General features: G+C 38.1%; 1 protein-coding gene across 1 annotated transcript in view; it reads right to left on the bottom strand.

Annotated features, from left to right (window-relative positions):
* Window positions 1-22,487, bottom strand: part of BNC2 (basonuclin 2) — a 569,819-nt gene that overhangs the window by 525,182 nt on the left and 22,150 nt on the right. The window contains exon 2 of the mRNA XM_006864478.1: window positions 4,736-4,851. Coding sequence (XP_006864540.1) covers window positions 4,736-4,786 — 51 coding nt within the window. The 5' untranslated portion in view covers window positions 4,787-4,851. The remainder of the gene's footprint in view (window positions 1-4,735; window positions 4,852-22,487) is intronic.

Raw genomic sequence — 22,487 nt, 5'->3', positions numbered from 1 at the left:
ATAGATAGATAGATAGATAGATAGATAGATAGATAGATATAGATATAGATATAGATATAGATATAGATATAGATATAGATATATATATAGAGAGAGAGGCACGTGGGGCTGTTTAAAAACTGGGTGTGTGCATGACAGGAATTCATGAGTGTTGGTACGAGAACAAGAACATATGCTTACACACAGGTACAAAAGTATATTTGGGGTCCATGTGAGCTTAAATTATGAAATATGTACAGTTGGAGGCATTTTTAGAGGCTGATTTACAGATATGCAGTACAGGAATGGCACAAAGAAGAAAGAATACGGGCAACTGTGATTTTAAATTTTCAGAATATGATTAAAGGCAGTGAGTATTCAGTCTGAATGTGTATTATATAACTATCCATTAAAAATCCATATTCTATTCTTCTAATAATAAAAATGGCAGTGCTTTACAACTTATCTTATACATCTATTATACACTATAATAGTACTTCTACGCCATAATACAAAATCATCGCAGGTCCCAACTCCCATGTCTACACGATGTTCACACTAGATTGTTGTCCGAAAACCTACACAAAAGTCAAAATGTTAAAGCCTAAGACAAAAAATGTTTGATTCACTGGACTTCACGTGACCTAACTACCATATGGTACAAATTGGGCTTGCTTAATCAAACCTTAATACTAACATATTCTCTAACTATGCCCAAACAAAAGGACTGTTGTAGATAAATTTGTTAATAGTCCAAGTGAGAAGTAGATTGATTATATTTGATAGGAAAACTCCAATGAATGACAATTGGAAGCCAGTTCACATTACTTACACAAGTTTCACTGAAAATGCTTAGTCTTGAGTAAGCCTAAATTCCACCAATGAAACACATATAAAATGAGCACTGTCTCTTTAAATGGAAGGACCTGCTACAGTTAGGTAGAATGAAGCCAAGGAAAAGTTCTGAAGTTTAACTCTCAGGAGCAAACATTTTCTACTTGTGAAGTAAACTCTGTTGAAAGACAGCAGACTACCGTCCCACCAGCAAAAGCAGGGAAGTTTTCAGCCTGTGACAACTTTGCCTGGGGGGCGGGGGGGGTTAGTGTCATAGACTCACTTTATTAAACCATATGCTCATTGCCCTGTGAAGAAAGGAGGGTCACTAATTAGTTCATTCTGTGAAAGAAGCCCTTCCTGATCCCGATGACTTTTGTCCCCCAGCTTAGCTCCAGCTATTTCTGTCATGCAACTTGAAAATCACTGGAGGGAGGAAGATCGCCATAACAACCGCTGAAATGATCTTGTGGAATGTGTCTAGTGGCACTGGACTAACCTGAATATGTGCTCCAGATGTGTCGGCTGTCAGGAAAAAAGTAAACACATCTGATGGACAGCGTATGACTAGATGGCCTCAGAGGGACTCCAGAGCTGGGGGAGGGGGCCCACATGTGAGCTGGGGGCTGAGGGCTGGGGTGCAGCGAAGAGAAGGGGCCGAGGCTGGGGCCAGGCCAGGCAGGAGGCACTGGGGACTGGGGGCTTGGCCGCCTGGGAGACTGAGCCCGACTGTTTGGCCGCGTCCCTCCCCCGATGGCCTCTGTGGGGCTGCAGCGGCCTCTGCAAATTTCCGTCTGGCACAGACTTGTGAGCATTTGGGAGCAAACTAAAACATGAATGCCGAGAGGAACGGGGTGGGGGGGTGCGGGTAGAGAAAGGCTACTTCAAAATGCTGTCTTTAATATGAACAGCAACGTGTTTAAAAGCATTCACTCCAGGGGGGAAGGGGTATCCCCGCCCCTTTCTGCCCCCCTAAACCAACGTGGTGCCCTTTTGCCCTAATGCACAAACAGAAATACTCTAGTTATGGGTGGCTGCTGGGTATGAAAATCTTGTCTTTGTTGTTGTTCCACAGACTTTGACGATTTAGATAAACGGGTTGTTCCCCTAATGCAAAATTTCTTTAAATTAAAAAATAAAAAAAAATCATTAAATGATAACCTGACTTCTGCATGGAACCCTAACATTGACAAACATGGAGTTTGCTTAATCAAACCTTTTAATATGTATTCTATAATTATGTCCAACAAAATAAAAATTTTTAAACTATATTTTTAAACTGTTTTTTCTAATGAAATACACAGAAATGCCTAGAAAACATACTATAGGCCAAATCACATTTTCACCTTAGTTCTTATTCTCGGGGATGTTTTCTAAGAGGAGGATGTAGATCTACACCTAGTGTTTATGTTTACAAAGAAAACAGCAGTTCTACAAGCATCCAGCACACAGTAGGTACTTGTTGAGTATTTGCTGAATGAAACTAGTTTTTAATGTTCAAGATTCAACTAGAAATGCTTCTTAGGTTCTATGTATAAACAGTAGCATGGATTACTTAAAATAATAAGTAACCAACTTGAAAAATACTTCAGAAAAATAAATGGGAAGTTTATTTCCCCAGGGGAACAGAAAATTTTTCCTAAAGTAAATAGGAAACACCACATCCATGCTATAGCTCACAAACCACCTACTTGTGCAGGAATCCCCCACATTTTAATGCCTACCCCTACTCCAACTGCTTATATAGAATGAAACTTAAGTTTTAAAGAATTATGTATAAAATATTTGCTACTCTCTTCACCATAAACGCTTACATCTGTAAAAAGGCTACAAAGGTTTTTGCAGACATTTAGAATAGAAATTAAAAGCTTTTCAAACAACATATTCTGGATTTTTCTTTCTAACCTTCACACAATTATATTTCATTGAAATTTCTAGTAGTTTACAGCACATTTTAAACAAAGACACACACCGCAACAGAGTAATTACCTCTATATGACACACAGTAGTTAAGAATTATTTAAAAAATTTTAATTGCTTTGTCCATTCATTAAACCAATTAATTATATCACCTGGACTGAAGGATATCATTCATGTGATTCTTTTATTCAAAGTGATTTCCAACTTAGAAATATTTTCAATTTCTAAGTATCTTAGTACATTTTTCTCCTTTGATAAAACTCATTTAGTAACTGAGAATCTAAAAGCAAATCACCAAAGGAAAAAAGAACAATATGAGAAATTATTATTTGAGAGCAGGAAACAGAACAAATCTTCAACTCACTCTTCACTCTGTTATTCACACATTTAAGCTGGCAGGGGAAGACCCTAAGGATGCATGGAGGCTGAAGGACTCAAAATGTAAAAGAAATAGGTGTAAGAATAGCAAAAGTAAATGGCACTGCTTCTGCCTTCTAGAAATTGGATTCCACTGGCAGCTGGTTGAATGAAGCCAATAACAGATTCATGGTTGTGGAAAATGTTTCATCCTCTAAACGAAAAACGTCGCTATTTCCTTATAACAGAAACTGTGCTTCTTGACAAGTTAGACAACCTAAAATAATCATTCGCCAAGGTCCAATTTATAAAATTTGTTGGCAACCTATAAAAAAGAAGTAATCTGGGTATTTCCAGTTATTTGTAGAGTTTATTTTATTTCCAGTCTAATCTAGCCCCCCAAATTTAAGAACTCCAAAAGGGTTGCCAGAATTCCAAATAAAAAGCCAAACATTTAAAATTAAAAGGCTTTTCCAAGCCAAAATTATAAATGTCCACATTTGTACAATGAAGTGCCAAGTGTCCAAAAGATGGATGAGCTTCATTGACCATTTTCATTGGCCTTCACACCTTGGTATTCAACCAATAAGTAAAAAAAGGCTCATGTACATTCAAAAGACGGGTATGTATTTGTATTCATTTGTGTATTTCTTATTCAGCTTACACATTTCTTATATCTTAACTTTTATAAGAAGGAAAGTAAAGCATTGGTTTACAAGTGAAGTTTTTTTGGTTGTTAAGAGAGAGCAGCAAAAGGTTGGCATCAGATGAAACCTAGAGTTAACATAGGAAGCATTCAAGTTCCAAAAGTTACGTGATACCCATTATGAACTGATTTGGTGGCGGAACTCCATACAATTAAGCCTGTGGCTGACATCAAGCTGCATACACGTTCTCTGCCTTTAGTGAACTGTGTTCAAACTTAATCACACGCTTGTGTTCAAACTCAATCACATAATCGATTCATGGGCTATACTTTTTCAAACCACCAGCCTCTGTTAGCCAATGTCTCACCCGGGTAGCACACAGCTCCATAATACTCTGCCCCCCCCCCCCCCCCCGCCATACACATACACACTCCCCCTTGCCCCCACTACTTTTCTATTACACTCAATAGAGCCAACACCAGCCATGGCTGCCACATGTGCAGACCATCAGAGAAGCAGATCCATCCAAGAAGATCTAGGAAACTCTGGAAAGCTTACCAGCAATTACTTTATTATGCTATATCACACTACAGACTAGAACTCTTAACTACTAGCAAGTTAAACAGGAAAAGAACAGTTGAAAACTCAAGAAAACTAAAATTCTCTGACAGCAACCAGTAAAGCCATTCTATTAGACTTCCAGCTGGCAAGGAACAAAACACTGTCATGCAGTTTCCTGGCTGCACGAGGTTTTGAACTGGCCATGCTATAGGCTTTATTCAGGTGGTACTGTTCGTTAATCAGAAACAAGATCAAAGTTATGGGAATGAATGAAATCAAAGTCTACACCTAAAACAAAGATTTTCTGATGCTTGTTGAAAAAAGGAACATGGATTCTTGATAAAACATTTTAAAGTATGTGCACATGAACTCCATACAGAACCCTACAAGGAAGTCTTCAAAGGAAAAATGTGAGGCTATTACCTGTACTGATATGCCAGTAGAAGAAAGAAAAAAGCCCAGAAGGTTCTTTTGAGGTCATCACTCATGTGTCATGCTATCCAGGGAAAAAGAGCTATGAAAAAGCACAGAATTCTGGAGAGAAGCAGGAAATCTGAGACAGAGAATACAATCTATTCTGTCCAAATTTAGAGATCTTGAAGATTCTCTGTCAAGAACAAATAGCTGAGTGGGATGTGGGACCTATCAAGAGAAGCAGCGACACCAGAGATGAAGGCAGAGATGAGGGCATGGAGAGATAGAGCAGCTGAGGACTCTAGACTCATGGAAAGAGAAAGGCTGTGTGCTGGCAACCAAGAGGCAGGCTTGCAAAATGTGCCCTTGAGTTGTTTAAATGATTATATATTCCTGAGTGCTTTTGTGTACATCAAATAAACAGAGGAATAGAAGCAAATACTGTTGAATGATGATGCACGGAGGCGATTGTAATTATCGCAATGAAACGAAATACGATGAGTGTAAAACCAATGTTAAGCACAAATAGCTGTAATATTTTATCTGCTTACTATAATGTCACCAACTGACCCAAGAATTTACATAAGCATGCCACTGCATGCATGTGAGTCCATGATACCTAACCTAAGTTTAGCAACACACAGAATCTCCTCACCAGGGTTCTGTGGCAGTCTTAAGACAAAAGATAGGAGTGTGAATTCATAGTAAAAACAAATGAAAAAAAGTTCTGAAGCAAGAAGAGCTGAATAAAACCTTAGAAAGTGCCTTTGCCCAAATTCCTTCTTTCTACAGACAAAGAATCAGTCTTCTAGAAACGCTCTGATTCCCTCAAGGTCACAAAGCTTTGGTACCTGCAGGGGAATTAGAAGAAAACCCTCAAGACAGTCATAACCTTCATATGAATCCATGAAGTTACACACCCTTCTCTTGACACAAATAACCTCATTTCTCATCTGCAACTGGATTATCCCAGATGATAAATTTTCTTTCTGAAGCCATGCTTAAAGAAAAGGGAAAACATTAACAAGGATTTTTTTTTTTTTTTTAATTATTCTCTAGACAACTTCAACATCCTATTCCTAAGAAGCATTTTACTAGGATTTTTTTAAGAGTAAAGATGCTCCCCTACGTTTTGGAGTTTTGAGTAACACTACATTCAGAAAAAAGATGAGTTATCCCAACATTTCAAAGAAAGTTTGACTATCCTTTGATGGTTTCATACTTCCTGAGAACACAATAATTCTGGTATTTGCTGTATTTCAATTTCACTCCAGAGTTAAACTACACTAATAAAGGAGTCAATGTTTTGCATTTTTAGATCTCCAAGTCTACACTTGTTAGGGCCAATGTACATCCACTTCAACCACTCCAGAAATAAAATCAATACTTTTTAAGCACTTCAATCTTCTTTTCTCGTGTTGGTTGCAATGAGTGGCAGCTACATAAAAGGAAGAAATTCTAAGACTTAGTATCAGACAAGAGTCATAATCTGTTACAGAACCGCCTGAATTTAGCCAACGCCATTATCCTTCCTGGGTCTATTTGCTCTTTTGTTGTTTTTGTTGTTAAGTGCCATTGAGTAGGTTCTGACCCACAACAACACTTTATATGCGGTTTCTAAGGAGCATCTGGTGAGCTTGAAGCGCCAACCTTGTAGTTCAAAGAGACTTTGCAGTCCAGCACATTAACCCACAGGGCCACAAGAAAAGAACAGTATCTTCCTGAAAGTATCATTTCAGGATCAAATGACATAAGGTGGAAGACAATATGTGCTATTTCTAACATGTACCAAAGTTACCTTTTTATGCTTTCCGCTTAATAACACAATCTCCTCAATTACAGGTAAACTCCATGACAATGAGAATTATTACTCTTTATTTCCTTATCATTGAATCCCCAGTTAACTGCAGTGTCCACCCAATAAACAAAAGCACCAATAAAGTAAGTAGGCAACATAGTTGCTGAGCACATGAGTTAGCAGTACTTGAGAAACTTAGTTTATGTAACATCTATTTCATGAAAAACAACTATGTGCAAGAAAGAGTCTGGTATTATATTTTAAATACAGTGGTGGTGGTTGTGCGCCACTGAGTTGGTTCCAACCCATAGTGACCCTGTACAGAGTTTCCGAGGTTGGAAATCTTTATGGGAGCACAAAGTTTCATCTTTCTCACATAAACCGACTGGAAGATTTGAACTACTGACCTTGTGTTTAGCAGTCCAGGCTCATAATCCAGTAAACTACCAGGGCCTCTCATTTTAAAGGTAAGTGACATAAATCTCTTGCCAAGAAACACAGATTTAAGTTAGAAGAGGTTTTAGTACAATTGAAGTCTAAAGGATCCTTTTTTTCCCCCAAGTCTTACCAATTTTGAGGTCTGCTTTAATAGGATAAAGCTTTCAATTGCAAGGAACCTTCAGTAAAACGCAATGGCCTTCCTACCTAGTTAGAATCCAGGCTTAGAAATCTATTCCACCCCTGCTCAGCTCAGCAGGCTGAGTACATAATTATTTTCACCTGGTTATAACATAAGGTGGTAAATTTAATCTCTAAAACCCTACAGGGATTGGTTTTAGCAGTTTTGGAAATTGCCTTTCGCTCTATGAATGTGCCGCAAAGCAAATCCGCTCTGCTAATGGTTCCCAGATTAGGATTTGGAGGAACAAAAGGCATGGCTGCCTCTCTCCATAATTTCCTTGGTGAACTGAATCTGTATACATTCAAGGAATCCTATGGCCCCACTTTCTGAAAACAGTTTGTTCTAATTTGGACAAAGAACAAAGGAGACTTTTTTTTTTTTTTAATGTTATAGTCAATAATTACTATTCACTGAGGTCAAATAAATGCATATATAAAATAGACCATCAATGTCATAATCTTAAAAACATGCAGATTAGAGTTCCAAATATAGCAGTTAAACTGAGGTAATCTCAAGTTTTTCTTGATTACTTTTCCCAAGCTCTTTCTCTCTGGAAAAAATGAAATTCTAGAAAAAAATCAAATAACAAAATTAATTCAATGTCTACATTATTCTTGTAGGGCAGACACTGTGATTTACTTTCGCAAATCAGCCACTAAAAATGCTAACAAGCACAGTTCTAGTCTGACACCTATATGAATCACCATGTATTAGAGTCAACTCCAGCGTAACTGCCGGTTGGTTCTAATACATTCTTAGTAAATTCAACCCTCATGTCTCCCAAGTCCTGCATAATGCCATACCTCACAAAATCATCAGCTTCTTAAAGATGACACCTTGTTAGAGCAACTTTTAAACTGAAAATGCTACAAAGACTAGGACAACCAAATCCACGAAGTAAAAAATATTTTCTTCAGTTTTCGATAGAAGAGCTACAAATATGTATGTTGTTGTTGTTAAGTGCCATAGAGTCGGTTCCAACCCAGAGCGACCCTGCATAGGGTTTCCAAGGAGCGACTGGTAAGCTTGAACCATCAAGCTTGTAGTTCAAACGGCTTTGCAGTCTGGCGCATTAACTCGCAGCGCCACACCAGGACTCCTAGGCAGGGTCGCTATGTGTCACAACAGACTTGATGGCACTTAACAACAGAGTCCTGGTGTGGCATTGTGGGTTAATGTGGTGGACTACAAAGCTGGTTTGAACCTCAAGGTTGGTGGTTCAAGCTCACCCAGCTGCTCCTCAAAAACCCTATACAGGGTCACTTTGAGTCAGAACCTATTCAACAGTGCTTAATAACAACAACACAAATATACTTCAAGCATGTTATCAGGAGGGACCAGTCCCTGGAGAAGGACATTATGATTGGCAGAGCAGAAGGTCACTGAAAAAGACTGAGACTTTTAATGAGATGGACTGAAACAATGGCAGAAGAAACAGGCTGAAGCCCAGCAGCAATTGTAAGGATGACAGAGGACCAGGCAGTGTTTCATTCTATTGTTCACAGAGTCGCTATGGGTCAGAAATGATGCCACAGCACCTAACAATAACATGTATATATAAACACACACACATATATATCCATAACTGCCTGCTTAGAGAGGATTGAGAAAAGGTCTTCGGCTGGCCCATAGTATTTCTAGTGTTAGCAAATATTAATAATGACAACTGCATGTCTAAAAGCTATTGCACATGTAACTCAACATACGTTCAAGTCTTTTGGCTTTGTCAATGTATGTCATTGTACCATCCTCCCAGTGTATGCATGTTGTTGTTGTTAAATGTCATTAATTGGTTCTGACTCATCGAGACCCTGTACAGGGTTTCCAAGGAACAGCTGGTGAGTTTCAACAGTCAATTAAATCTTTTCCCAACATCCTCTATACATTATGTGAGGGAAGTACACAGGTGAATTCTAACAGTCAAGTTTCTATGTTACAACAGAGGGGAAAAAATTAATTTGTTTTCTTTGCATGTTCCTGGAGATAAAAATTGACCCACAATAAAGATCTCAGTAGTAAAAAATTAAAGGACTATAAAATATAATGTCAGAAATCCATAATTCCACCAGACTGTAAAATTCTTGGGGAGTTGTTGAGTTCTTCCTATTTCTAGCCCAAAAGGCAAATGCCTAGCATAAACAAGGTCCTCATTCAGTATTTGTATAATGAATAAAATAAAATTTCAGAATAATTAGTCATTAACCCATTTACTGCAAAGTTGGTTTGAACCACAAGGTTGGTGGTTCAAATTCACCAGCCACTCCTCGGAAACTCTACACATAGGATCGCTGTGAGTCGGAACAGACTGGACAGTACTTGACAACTACCACCTGTTATCAAACACATTCTCACACTGATCCTCCCAAGATATGCAAGACCAGTATAGTATTCTTATGCCTCTTCGAAGATGAGGAACGAGAAAACAGAGCCACACTAGCTTGATCTTAAGAAGGCACTGTTTTCTACTACATCCACTCTCCATCCCCAAACATAATGAAAAAGCTCAGGGTCCCAAATTTTCCTTTTTCTGTACTAAGTAGCTCTGGTAGCGTAGTGGTTACCAGTCGGGTTGATGGCCTCAAGGTCAGCAATTAATCTACCAGCGGTTCCACTTAAGAAAAAGGGGCTTTTCTGCTCCTCCTGTGAAGATTTAAAGCCTTGGAAACTCTATGCAGGGTCGTGATGACTTGGAACTCACTCCAGGACCTATACCACTACCGAGTAGCACTTACTTTGCTTTCTATATTTCATGATTTGTGATGTAACCAAACCAAAAATGGAAGGTACCCGTAAAATTCAGATGTTAACCCTACATCTGAGATATGCAGATGATGTCGGAACCTACCCAACAGCACCTAAAAACAACAAGAAACCCTACAAAATCTACCAATGTCCTTTGCAGCTTTGAAAGGCTGATGGTGGAGTGCAGCGCTGCTTAAATAAGGCAAACATAATACTTCATTTATACTGTATACAAGTTTCAACTTACTACATATTTTCAGTCAAAAAATATTTGGTATTATTTTCAGCAAAGATCTCTAAAACAATGTAAGTCTAGGGAGACATTTAGAATAAGAAGAAAAGAAACGCAAATTGTTATCTATCACTTACTTTCCAGGTTTCGTGGATTTCTTAATAAAAATAGACCACAAGATAGCATGCTAAAATACATGAAGCTCAGGATTTAAAACCCAGTGTATTTTTAGATTTCAAAATTTACAATTCAAAGTGCATATGATCATCTTAGAAGCTTATTGTCAATGCTCTTAGGTAAAATTGTATTTTAGCTCCCATTCAACATCTGTATTAGTTTACGCTACTTATGGTGATTGTTGTTCCGTGCCTTTGAGTCGGTTCCGACTCACAGAGACCCTGTGAAGGGATGACCCTACCAGTCACAGTTTACTCATCTGTAATCACCGTACTTGATTTGGTGCTATAGGAAAAGTACAGGACTGCAAAGTCAGTTTGAATCACAAGGTCAACGGTTCAAACTCACTAGCCACTCCTCAGAAACTCTATACAGGGTCAAGGTAAGTAGGAACTGACTCAGCGGCACATAACAACAAATTAAGGCCACTGGCTCTATGCTTATGATACTCCCCGTAAGTTAGGTGTACAGTGAATTTCAGTCAGAAACAGACTGCCAAATTAGAGGAAGATCGTCTCAACCACAGAGTCAAGCAAAATGTAATCTCTGTTATATAATCAAATTGAAAAGAATTCTTACATTTGATTAGTCAACAAATATGGTGCATGTATCCACAGACACACATGTATGCCTGCATGTGCTCAGTCAGCATCACCACCCTGTCACCAGCAATTGCTCAATTACTGCCCATGGGCATGATCTCAGAATCCTTCTTCACAAATGCTGTTGCGATTTGCCATCTCATGGATTCTGGCTCATAGTGACCCCACAAGGGTAGAATAAACTGTTCCATCAGATTCTCAAGACCGTAGCTTCTCAAGGCACCATTACCAATCTATCAATAGTGCAGGAAAGTGCAGATCCAGTTACCATCGTAATTTAGTGCTCCTCAGATAAGCAGTTCTGAAGAAACGCAAAGACGCCACAAAGATCAAACAGCTAGTCAATGATAGAGTCTGGGTTATGGGCCACACCACGGTGTCAATCTGGAATGTTCATCACACATACCAGCCCCTCCTAATCCTGGACTCTCCTGTGTCTTAATCATTTAATTTCTTACCATCTCGTTTGGTTGGCCATCCCTTTTGATACTGGGGGAATTCAGCATCCCCGGTATAGAAGGGGAAGAGTACTTACTGTCATTTTATATCCACGGAGTTCACGAACACCCACAATTGACCTGGCATTTACTCCATAGCTATCCTAACATTAGCTGTCATTCAGAAGTTCATTCTATAGCTTGGCCTTTCCTTCTGTTCAGAAGTATTCATCCTGTTTCTTTTTATGCATTCTTCCCTTAATGTCATGATGGCAAAATACTGCAGTGTCCATATGCTTTTCCATACTTAAGGCACATTTGTGACAAACACATAGTTTTGTACAGACACTTACAAACTTAGACAATAAGAAACACCAAAATTGAAAAAAAACAAAAAATTACCAGGTTGAATGACTGGCCAAAAGTTGTACTTCTGAACATCTCACCAGCCACAGAATTCATACAAAACTGAACATTTGCATCACATGTAATTCAGTAGTTCTTTTGTCCACCATATCTTACACTGCTCAGTAGCAAACGTCACCATAAAGATATGTATTTGCATACTGGTTCATTGTTTTACTTGTCCTATTTGTTTAAATACCATAAAAAGCATTTTTACCACTTCACAATGTGCAGGTCTAACTTTAAATGCTAAAAATTACATGAAGCAAATCAACTATTTGGGTTGAAATCCTGCCACTGTGACCTCAGTGAGGGTAATTATTTCTATTGGTTATCAGCTTTGTTTGAACAAGAAGAAACGAAATAGCATATAGTTTCGTAGGTGGTAGCTCAGAACTACAGAGTTCTTTCTTTTAACAAAACATAAATAAATCTGTGTGGTGCCGCCCCTCATCTTAATGAGCTTTTATTTTATATCAGGCACTGTACTGATCCTGCCCTAACTCTATTTCATCGTTATTCTAGCCACAGGCAATAAATATTATTTTTCCTACACATTCGAAAATTTGGAAATTGAGGCTTAAAAAAATACTGTCCCTTGTCAAATTTGCCATGCTGGGGTTTATGACTGGTGTTCTCTCTGCCCCTACACTTCCTAGGGTGCTTTTCACAACATTATAAATATTTATAAACATTAGTAAATAGGGTGGTAAGGCAATCAGAACCATAATTAATTCTTCTTCTTACAAAACGTAGGTTATCAAAGCCAACCAATATGCCCACCATCAAACCATGACATCATCTAAAGCTAATGAGACCAGGTCATGAGGAGTCTTGTCATCTATGATAACAAAGGAACCCTTATTGTAGATGTTGGTTCTACTCAACTGTGACGTGTACTATGCCTTGTTATGAAGTCAAAAGGTGTGAAGTTTAAAAACATTTGAATAATAACTGCATTAAAATGAATAAAAATTAAAATTCTAAGTAAAACGATAACCAATAAAAAGATCAGCACGCAGAATATAATGGATGCCCACTGCAAAAGTTGTATTGCCCAAACCTATGTTTGTATACAGAGTCCTGGAGTGGTGCTGTGGGTCAATGCACTGGATAGCAAAGTCAGTAAGAATCGCAAGGTAGGCAGAGTTCAAGCTTACCAACTGCTCCTTGGAAACCCTATACAGGGTTGCTATGGGTCAGAACTGACTCAATGGCACTTAACGACAACAACGTTTGTAAACATTATTTAACACACACACACTTGCGGAATTTTGCAGGTTGTCATACTTTATATTAACAATTTGGGCATTACCACCATTATGTTTCTATTTGGGAAATGCTAATAAGAGAATAAGGAGCTCTGGTAGCGTAGTGGTTACAAATTGGCCTGCGAACCGCAAGGTCAGCAGTTTGAAACTACCAGCTGTTTCATGGGAGTAAGATGAGGCTTTCTGCTCCTGTAAAGATTTACAGCCTCGGAAACCCTGTACAGGGTCACTATGGGTCGGAACCGACTCCACGGCACACAACAACAGCAACAGTAAGAGAATGCTTACTTAGAAAAAGTACAATTCCTCTCATTAGCACCAGCATTTCCAAATTGATTTGTGTACACAGACGAATGATACTTTGGAGTCCTGGTGTAGCATTGTAGGATAAGCACTGGACTGTTAACCACAAGGTTGGCAGTTCAAACCCACTAGCCTCTCCACCTATATACAGAGTTTCTATGAATCAGAACCAACCCAATAAATTTAACAATAGATATGACACTTTAGCTCTCATGATAAGGGAAGAGACACTAATGAGCATTGGGCATCTGATACTTGAGACTTCATCTCTCAGGGACCTGGCAGTATAGTGAGTTCACTGACAGTGAGTTCACTCTGTAGAACAGCAATGAGATAGTCTATTTCTGTAAAGATTGACAGTCTTGGAAACCCTCCCGAGCACTTTACTCTGTCCTGTAGAGTCGAGATGAGTCAGAATTGAGTTGATGGCAATGAGTTTGGTTTGGAGTTCAGAAAGATACCATGACAGTTATTTCCAAATACATCTCAAAATAGTCCAAGATCACTAATACAATACCTTTTCTATACAGATGAGAAAACAAAGGGTCCAAAAGTAAAATATGCCAGTGAGGGGGGTTCAGAATAGGTATGTGGATTTTGAGGTTGATGAAAATGTCCAGGAATTTACCTGCTGCCATAATTGCACAATCTTGTGAATTTACTACAAAACAATGAATATAAACTTTATCTCAATTTTTAAAAACTGCACGGTCATGGCAAATGTTAACTTGGAGAATCGAGGTGAAGGGTTGATGGGAATTCTTTGTATTAATTTTGCATGTTTTTTATAAACTCTGCATTATCTCAAGTTAAACATATACTTCCCCCCTCCTCAATAATCCACCTTAGTAAATAACATTATCAGTATTCACCTAATATCTCAACATCAGAGCTTTGTCAGATGACCAAAGAGTTCTGGATTGTTTGTCCTATGAAAGTATCGACATAGTACTTTAGGCCCATACAAAATCGACAGACTAATTTAAGCTGCTTTTTTATAAATGAAAACTCTGCTATAGTTACAGACATTTTAGTAGATTACTGAACACTTTCCATTTACCATTTAAGGCTATGAATGTTTGTAGAAGAAGAGAAGGTTTGGGTATTTATGCTGTCTACCAAATAGCTATTGCCAATTGAGCAGGATTCAAAAACACCGGGCCTTATGTTGGAATTTCTGTTCCCAGTCAAAACTTCAAAATTGGCATTGCTGTGAGGAAGTATTGAGTATGTGAAAATATTTGTTTCTATTAAATTCTGTTTTTATGTACTCTTAACTTTATGTTGTTGTTATTGGTTTAAAAATCCTTTAATAGGTTAGCAAGTCTTCACACAAAGATAATTAAATATTTTTTGAACAAACTAGAATAACAACAACAGACAAGTCTCTACACATTTACTATGTGCTAATTTACTGACACATAATATCATGGGAATTTGCATATATGATGCAGAGACATATATATTTGGATGAATATGATTAAATATTTTTCAGATACCAAATACAAATAAGCCCTAAAAATCACATTTACTGAAAAATATTAAGAAGTAAAATTAAGGTTCCACTTGTTTAGTTGCAATAAAGTATAGACTTCAAAAAAACAAAACCATTTGTTAGGGGGCAAAAAGAAAATTGTTACATGAGAATTCTAGGAAGGAAAAAAAGCCATTTTTACCATTATTTTTTATGTTATAAAATTACAACAGCATTAAGTTTTGTTTTATATTACCTTTCTATCTATCACTATCTAGGGATTCCCAGAAGAGGTGCTACTGATATTTTAGCCAGAACAACCCAACCCTGTGTGTTAACAGATTTTGCACCAATTCATCCACTTATGACACACAAAAATGTCGCCAACATTTCCAAACATCTTCTGTAGGTGGCACCACCCCCAGGTTCAGAAACAGACAAGCCTTGACATCTTCAGTCCCTTAATCAACTGCGAGTGGGAAGCAGCTCCTATCAGGGAGGCTGGAAGCCAACCTTCTCTGTCACACTCACTGACTGGGCCCCCAGGCTCCCGCCAGTTTGTGAAATAACCCTCACTCTGATGTAGCCTATCATCCGCAAATGTAGATTTTCAGCATGTTATTCTTAAAACCAAACATACCTGCATTAATTTGACTGACGCTACAAACTCTTAAGGGGAATGGACATGAGAAAAGTAGAAAGACACTAACTTACACATGCTTTGTATAGTCACTGTCTTCAAATGTTTTATGTTTTGGACCAGCTAACATATTCAATGTAACAAATCATAATATCCTGATTAGAAAGAAACCACTGGTAGTTCACAGTTTTCAAAACACAGAAATGTTATAACAAGAGGCCAAACTATCCAAGGTCAATGCCTTTACATACTTTACCATGTGACAGAAACAACAGAACTTATTAATAGTAATAATTTAGCATAAAATGAACAAAGAGCTATCTTTGAAATGATGTTTAAGCGTTCTACTTTAAACTATAAGGAAAGGAAAGTATACAAGGAAATGTCAACGCAAGAATTACTGTAACTTCACTTTAAAAAAAAAGTCTAGCATTTTCAATAATAAATTTTAAACAATTATCAGTAAGACACTTGGGCAATATATTTACTAATTCGTAAATACAGCCCAAACTGTCTATTAGTAAGAAAAGTCACTGTATTCATTTTAAAAAATTGTCACAACTTCTCTAACATATAATCCCTTCCCAAGTTCTGACTAGAATTGTTAGAGAGTACGGACCAAGGTCACCCTGGAACACAGCACGTTAAAGACCACAACCCATCGGCAGCATTAACTGTTCCCAGTTCTAAGACTTTAATTGCGACAAGGCTGCAGCTACGAGACTGAAGACTGGTAAAGCACTCTTTCAGCAGGCATGGACAAAGACCACATATTTTCCTGCATGCTGGTGCATATAAGAAACTGTTTGCTCCACCAGTCATAAGTATGTTCCAGGCAGGGTATCTACAAGTCTGAAACTTCTGCTCGATGCATCTTCTCAGAATAAGCCTCAAATGATTGTAGACCAATCCATGAAAATTAAGTGACCAAAGCACTAGCAGGTTCCCAAAAGCCAGTCTTTTGACAAGCTTTGGGTAAAAGGAAAGGAAATCCTGTGAGACAATGATACCACAATGTTAGCCCATCACTGTCAATTCCAGACGATATCGCTCAATCAAAACTGCTGTGTGAGTCTGCGTCCACATACAATCTACTAGTAAAGATAAATGCACTTTTAAGAACCCCTGACATTTTTCTTCAAGTGCACTATTTCTCCAAAGCACAAAGTAGGTAGTGTTATTTAAAACAGTAATATCTGTTTACAATGTCAAGTTGCTGCATGGGAACAAACTTGATTTCTGTAACATGTCTTCAAGATAAAACTAAATGTTAAAGCATCTGCTGCGGTAGGTCTACTTCCCAATTACTAGAAGTAAGCAGAGAAGAGATATAATTAGTTATGACACTAGGACAGGCATGCATGTTTCAACACACACGCAGCTCAGAACAAAGTTTTTGGCATTATATGACAGAAGACTTAAACCAAAAACCTCAAAGAAAGGTTATATAGTATGTGTATGCGTGTGTGTGTCCTTGTTTTTTCATTTAAACCGTGCCACACCAAATTATTTCTTTTAAGTTATATGTGTATTTTGATTTGTTTAAACATCCCTTTAAAGATTTCTTGGGGGGAGCGGGGGAGAAGGGGAAACACCCTGTGGTTTTCATTAAGCCTACACTACAAAATAAAGAAGTTGATTTTCTACAATTAATTTGATAGAGAAAAATCTCTTTTTCAATGAAGGCTGCATGTGGACAAAAACATTTAGAAAGTTAAAGAGTTTGACAGTTTCAGGCATGGGTTTCTAAGTCAGTAATAAAACATTAAATTCTAAAAATAAAATGATATACACAAGGCAATAATCTTAAATTTTCATCATTAAAAGATTTTTCCAAGATAACCCAAAAATCAGTAACCCTTGAATCAGGCTCTTAAAGCTGAACACATGAAATAATTAAATCCATCACAAAATTACAACTTAACCCAATGTTTGCCATCAGAACTCCTTTTTATCCAGTTAGGGTTATTTATTCCACAACAAAGACAGAATCTAGAATGAATATACTTGGGAATGTATAAAGCAGCATGTGATACAAGCATAAAGACTTGACTGCAAACAAGTGCTCAAAATGAGGGCAAATACAGAAAAGTTGCCAAGACAAAATCCATACGTGCATAGAAAACTGGGATTCTACAATAAATTAGTGTGATGCAGTAAATAATTTGATTTACTCTTCTAGTCATAGTCTTTACAACTCCAGTCAAAATGACTTTCTTGATGGGTCTCAGAGACCATGGAGAAAGATGCTGATGAATAATATGATTCAGCTGTGAATGACTGTTAACAGGGCTTATTGTAATTGTAAAAACTTGGAAAGCTAACAAAGGAATTGGTCAATTTTGCTATCCTGCTGGGTTTTAAATGAGCCATCTCAGAAATAGGAAGGAAGATCTCACTACTAACAAGAAAGAGCCAAGAGTGAAGCATGTCCTTTGGACCCCAAGATTCTGTGCTCTGCACTTCCTCTATCTAGTAACAGAATGCTGACATTGGTTAGCGGAGGAGAAACTGACAGCAGAAACAGGAGCCAGGGCACAAGAAAGACCAATGAGCTAGATCCCAGCCCATGGAGCTAAAGAAGAATGACTCTGGGCAGGAGGCTTGCTTGCAGAATAAGGTGCCTTTAAGGCATTTAATAGTGGAAACTCGAGCTCAGTGACTCAGTGACTCAATGACTCAATGATGTGCTATGTGAACATTTATCAGCAGCCCTTTTGTAACACTATTGGAGCAGGGCAGAGGCCAGGCCAAGGGACCCAAGGACTGAGAGAGGCCTGCCTCTGAGCATGGCAGCAGAGAGACTTGTCCTGACTGAAACAACTGAGCCCTAAACATTTCTGACCCTGAACTGTAACTGTTAACGTCCCTAATAAATCCTATAACTGTTGAGTATGGTGTCTAAGTTTTTTGTGACCATTGAAATGAATCCTTGAACTGAGTGGATTAGAACTGTGGACACAATGGTTAGTGCCCTTTTTGTAATTATTATTTACAAATACTGTGCTCAATCTCAAAGGACTGAAATAAAGACTATTCCAAAACACCTAGAGAATCTGACTGAGGCAAGAGTCCAGTCAAAGACTTTTATTGAAGAGAAATCTATGCTGCAGGAACTTAAAAACGCAATGAAACTCAAGTCCCTCATACGGCATTCTAATACCTAGTATCAGTAAAAAGTTCCTTTTTCCTTAGCATCTTACTAAATATAAATATTAGACAAATATAACCCTAAAAAAAGATCTTCTGTAGAAATGACTAAAATAACCAATGTGAGGAGAAGGCATACGAAAAAAGTATGTTGACTTCAAGCTTCCATCTTTCAAGTCAATCTGCAAGTGAAGTTCCATTGATGACGTCGGGTGTAGTGAAGGGAGGTGCTGTGAATGGGTGACGGAAACATAACCCTTGTAATTAAGTACATTCTAGAGTGTAATAATCCGACCTGGAGCAAGATAAAACACTCAGAATCTATCCAAGGTAACATTAGACCTAAATACTCCCACTGAAGCTAAAATACATGACAGTGAATTATGAACCAAATCCCATCAGCTCCATGAACACAGCACACATGGTCCCTAACAAAGGCAGTAGAATTGGGCTGTGAACCGCAAGGTCAGTGGTTCGAAACCACCAGCTGTTCTGCAGAAGAAAGATGAGGCTTTCTGCTCCTGTAAAGATTTACAGCCTCAGAAACCCTGTACAGGGTCTCTATGAGTCAGAACCGACTCCAAAGCATATAACAACAACAACAATTTGGTCGAGCAGAGCCTTCCATCTTTTAACATGGCCTGCTATAAAGTCTGTTTTCAGAAAACTATTGGGAAGACTTAGTTATATAAAATACTTTTAAAACAAAACCACCCAGCAGGTTGCAGACAGTACAAGAAAGTCAGGTGTCATGTTTATTTTTGACAAAAAAATGTTTCCTTTTCAGACATACAACAAGGAATACAGAATTAAACATTTCTGGAGTTGAATTTTTAATTTCCTTAATCTATAAATTTCTAGCTATGCTTTTATTTCACAAAATACTACATTTTTCGTGGGTACTTTTTATCTTTTTTATAATGAAATGATGCAGAGATCTGTAGATCCTGTGCAAAATTAATAATTTATATATAGTTTGGAGAAGAGGCTGGGGATGAACTGGAAAGAAGTTCAACACATGCTTTTCCAAGAAGGCATTAACTAATGGTTTTCTTCATTGGAGGTACACCCTAGTGGTGCGTAGGGTAAACAGCCTAAGGGTTGCAAGTTCAAACCCACCAAGCACCCTGTGGAAGAAAAAAAGATTTACAGTCTCAGAAACCCTATATAGGGTGTGGTTATAAGTTAGAATATAGTCAATGGCCGTTTTTTGGGTTTAGTTTCTTATTTGATAACCAGAAGTCATCATAACTGATAAACACTATCTCAAACCACAACTTAATAGGAATTTCAAATAAATTTTAAATCACAAAAAGAAAACAAAATCATATTCCCCTATGTGGTTGTTGTTATGCCCCATCCAGTATATTCTGACTCATAGCAACCTTATGCACAACTGAACAAAACACTGCCCAGTCCTGTGCCATCCTCACTATCAATGCTACACTTGAGCCCACCGCTGCTGCCATTGTGCCAATCCATCTCGTTGGGGTCTCCCTCTTTTTTGCTGACCCTTTACCAAGCATGATGTCTTTCTCCAGGAACTGGTCCCTCCTGACATGTCCAAAGTATGACAGTATTCTGGCTTCCAAAACACATTCTGGCTGTACTTCTTCCAACACAGATATTTGTGTTTTTCTTAGTCCATGGTACTTTTAATATTTTTCTCCGTAACAGTCTATACCATAACTCAATCAATTTATCTACAGTCTTCATTATTCACTGTACACTTTCACATGCAGATGAGGCTACTTCTCTGAAAACACCATGGCTTTGGTCAGGTGCACTTTAGGCTTCAAACTAAAATCTTTGCTCTTGAACACTTTAAAGAGGTCTTGTGCAGATTTGCCTAATATAATATGTCATTTGATTTCCTGAATGCTGCTTTCATGATGAAGTCTTTGACAATTTCAATCTTTTCTCCATTTCTCATGACGTTATTTATTGGCCCAGTGGTAAGGATTTTTGTTTTCTTTACACTGAGGTGCAACCGTAACAAAAGCTGTGGTCTTTGAGCTTCATCAGTAAGTATTTCGCTTTCAACAAGCATCATCTGCATATTCAATCCTGGTATTTCCCTTTAGCAACTATTTTTTCATTTGACTGTCCTGAAATGTGAACAGGGTAAGACTGTCTTAGTAGTCTTTATGAAAGTAAAATTTGTACTTCATTAGTTTTCTCTTTTCCTTAATATCTGTTTATGCCCAACACATATGCAAATTTCTCAAATAATTAAGTACATAATGTAGATTATACACCAAGCTCTCCAATTTGCAGTCGAAGTTGTTGTTGTTGTTGTTGTTGTTGTTGTTAAGTGCCTTCAAGTCAGTTCCGACTCAAAGCAACCCTGTACGGGTTTCAGAGTAGCGGCTGGTGGGTTTAAACTGCCGACCCTGTGGTAAAAACTTACCTGTAGCCTAAAATTTCTATATAAAAATGCTTATTCCTTAATATGGCATCCTGGTTTGGCACTATAGGATACACATTGGACTGCTAACAGGTAAGTGTTTCAGACCCAGCAGTCACTCCTCGGAAACCCTACACAGAGGCTCTGCGAGTCAGAACTGAATTGATAAGATTTAACAATTTACAGCCTCGGAAACCCTGTGCAGGGTCACTATGAGTAGGAACTGACTCCATAGTGCTTCACAACAACAAACCTTAATATTTTTTGCATTGCCTTTTTATGAAGATGGTGCCGAAAGCAAAGAAGGAAGCCCCTGCCCTTCCCAAAACTGAAGCCAAAGCAAAGGCATTGAAGACCATGCTCAAAGACCTCCACAGCCACAAAAAAATATCCGCACGTCACCCACCTTCCAGTGGCCCTTGACACTGTGGCTCCAGAGGCAGCCCAAATATCCTGAAAAAAAGCACCCCCAGGAAAAAAGCTTGCCCACCATCGAAGTCCCTCGACTCCTGAGTCAGCCATGACGAAGACTGAAGATAACACACTTGTGTTCTCTGTGGATGTCAAGGCCAACAAGCACCAGATCCAACAGGCTGTGAAGAAGCTCTAGGACTTGGACTTAGCCAAGGTCAACAATTTAATCCAGCCTGATAAAGAAAAGAAGGTGTATAAGTTCCAATGGCTCCCGACTACGACTGCTTTTGCAGTCAGATGTAGGATGTTGTCAACAAAATTGGGATCATCTAAACTGAGTCCAGCTGGCTAATTCTAAATACAAATTTTTCAGTTAAAAAAATGTATATATATCTTTTGCCTTCAGAGGCCTTTTCAGGCCACCGCTTATAATAATTTTACTCAGATTCTGTTAACATCTACCCTAAAGTAAAACTTACATATGGAGCTGAGTTAAGACTATACAATTTGGTGTGTGGAAAGATATGCATGTAAACATGCTTGAATGTATCTGTGTGTATCTACATGTATACATAAAGCCTCACACTGATTCTAATATAGACAAATTTATTTTTATGGACTCAAAAGAAGCTCGAAAATTACTAGGGATAAACAATATGTCAAGTTGTCACCTCAGTTCTGCATTGATCCCATGATGATAACATATTCAAAGAGCTACTGGAATTCAATTATTATTGCTCTTCTATGGTCCATTTGCAAGCTCTGTGAGAAAAATTAATTATGGTATTTCTTATTAAAAAATAGAAACATCTGGCTTGATCACCCATCATGTTCATCACAATAAGCTCCAAAGACTTTTGGATGATTCAGAAAATCTAAACCTGTCTCAGAAAATTTGCTAGCACCAAAAATATTTGAAGAATTAGACACAGACTGTCTGAAACCAATGTCAAATGAAGTGTTCCAAAATCATCTTAAGCTACTATACCATTACTGGATTAACTGTGTGATATTCCAGCTTACTATTATACAAGGAAAAGGAGCTCTGGTAACGTAGTGGATATGAATCGGGCTACTAACCTCAAGGTCGGCAGTTCAAAA

This window comes from Chrysochloris asiatica, unplaced genomic scaffold, assembly GCF_000296735.1.
Source record: "Chrysochloris asiatica unplaced genomic scaffold, ChrAsi1.0 scaffold00065, whole genome shotgun sequence".
Classification (NCBI taxonomy): domain Eukaryota; kingdom Metazoa; phylum Chordata; class Mammalia; order Afrosoricida; family Chrysochloridae; genus Chrysochloris; species Chrysochloris asiatica.
Note: the sequence above shows the minus strand (reverse complement) of the source record. Positions and strands in the feature narration are given on the sequence as shown.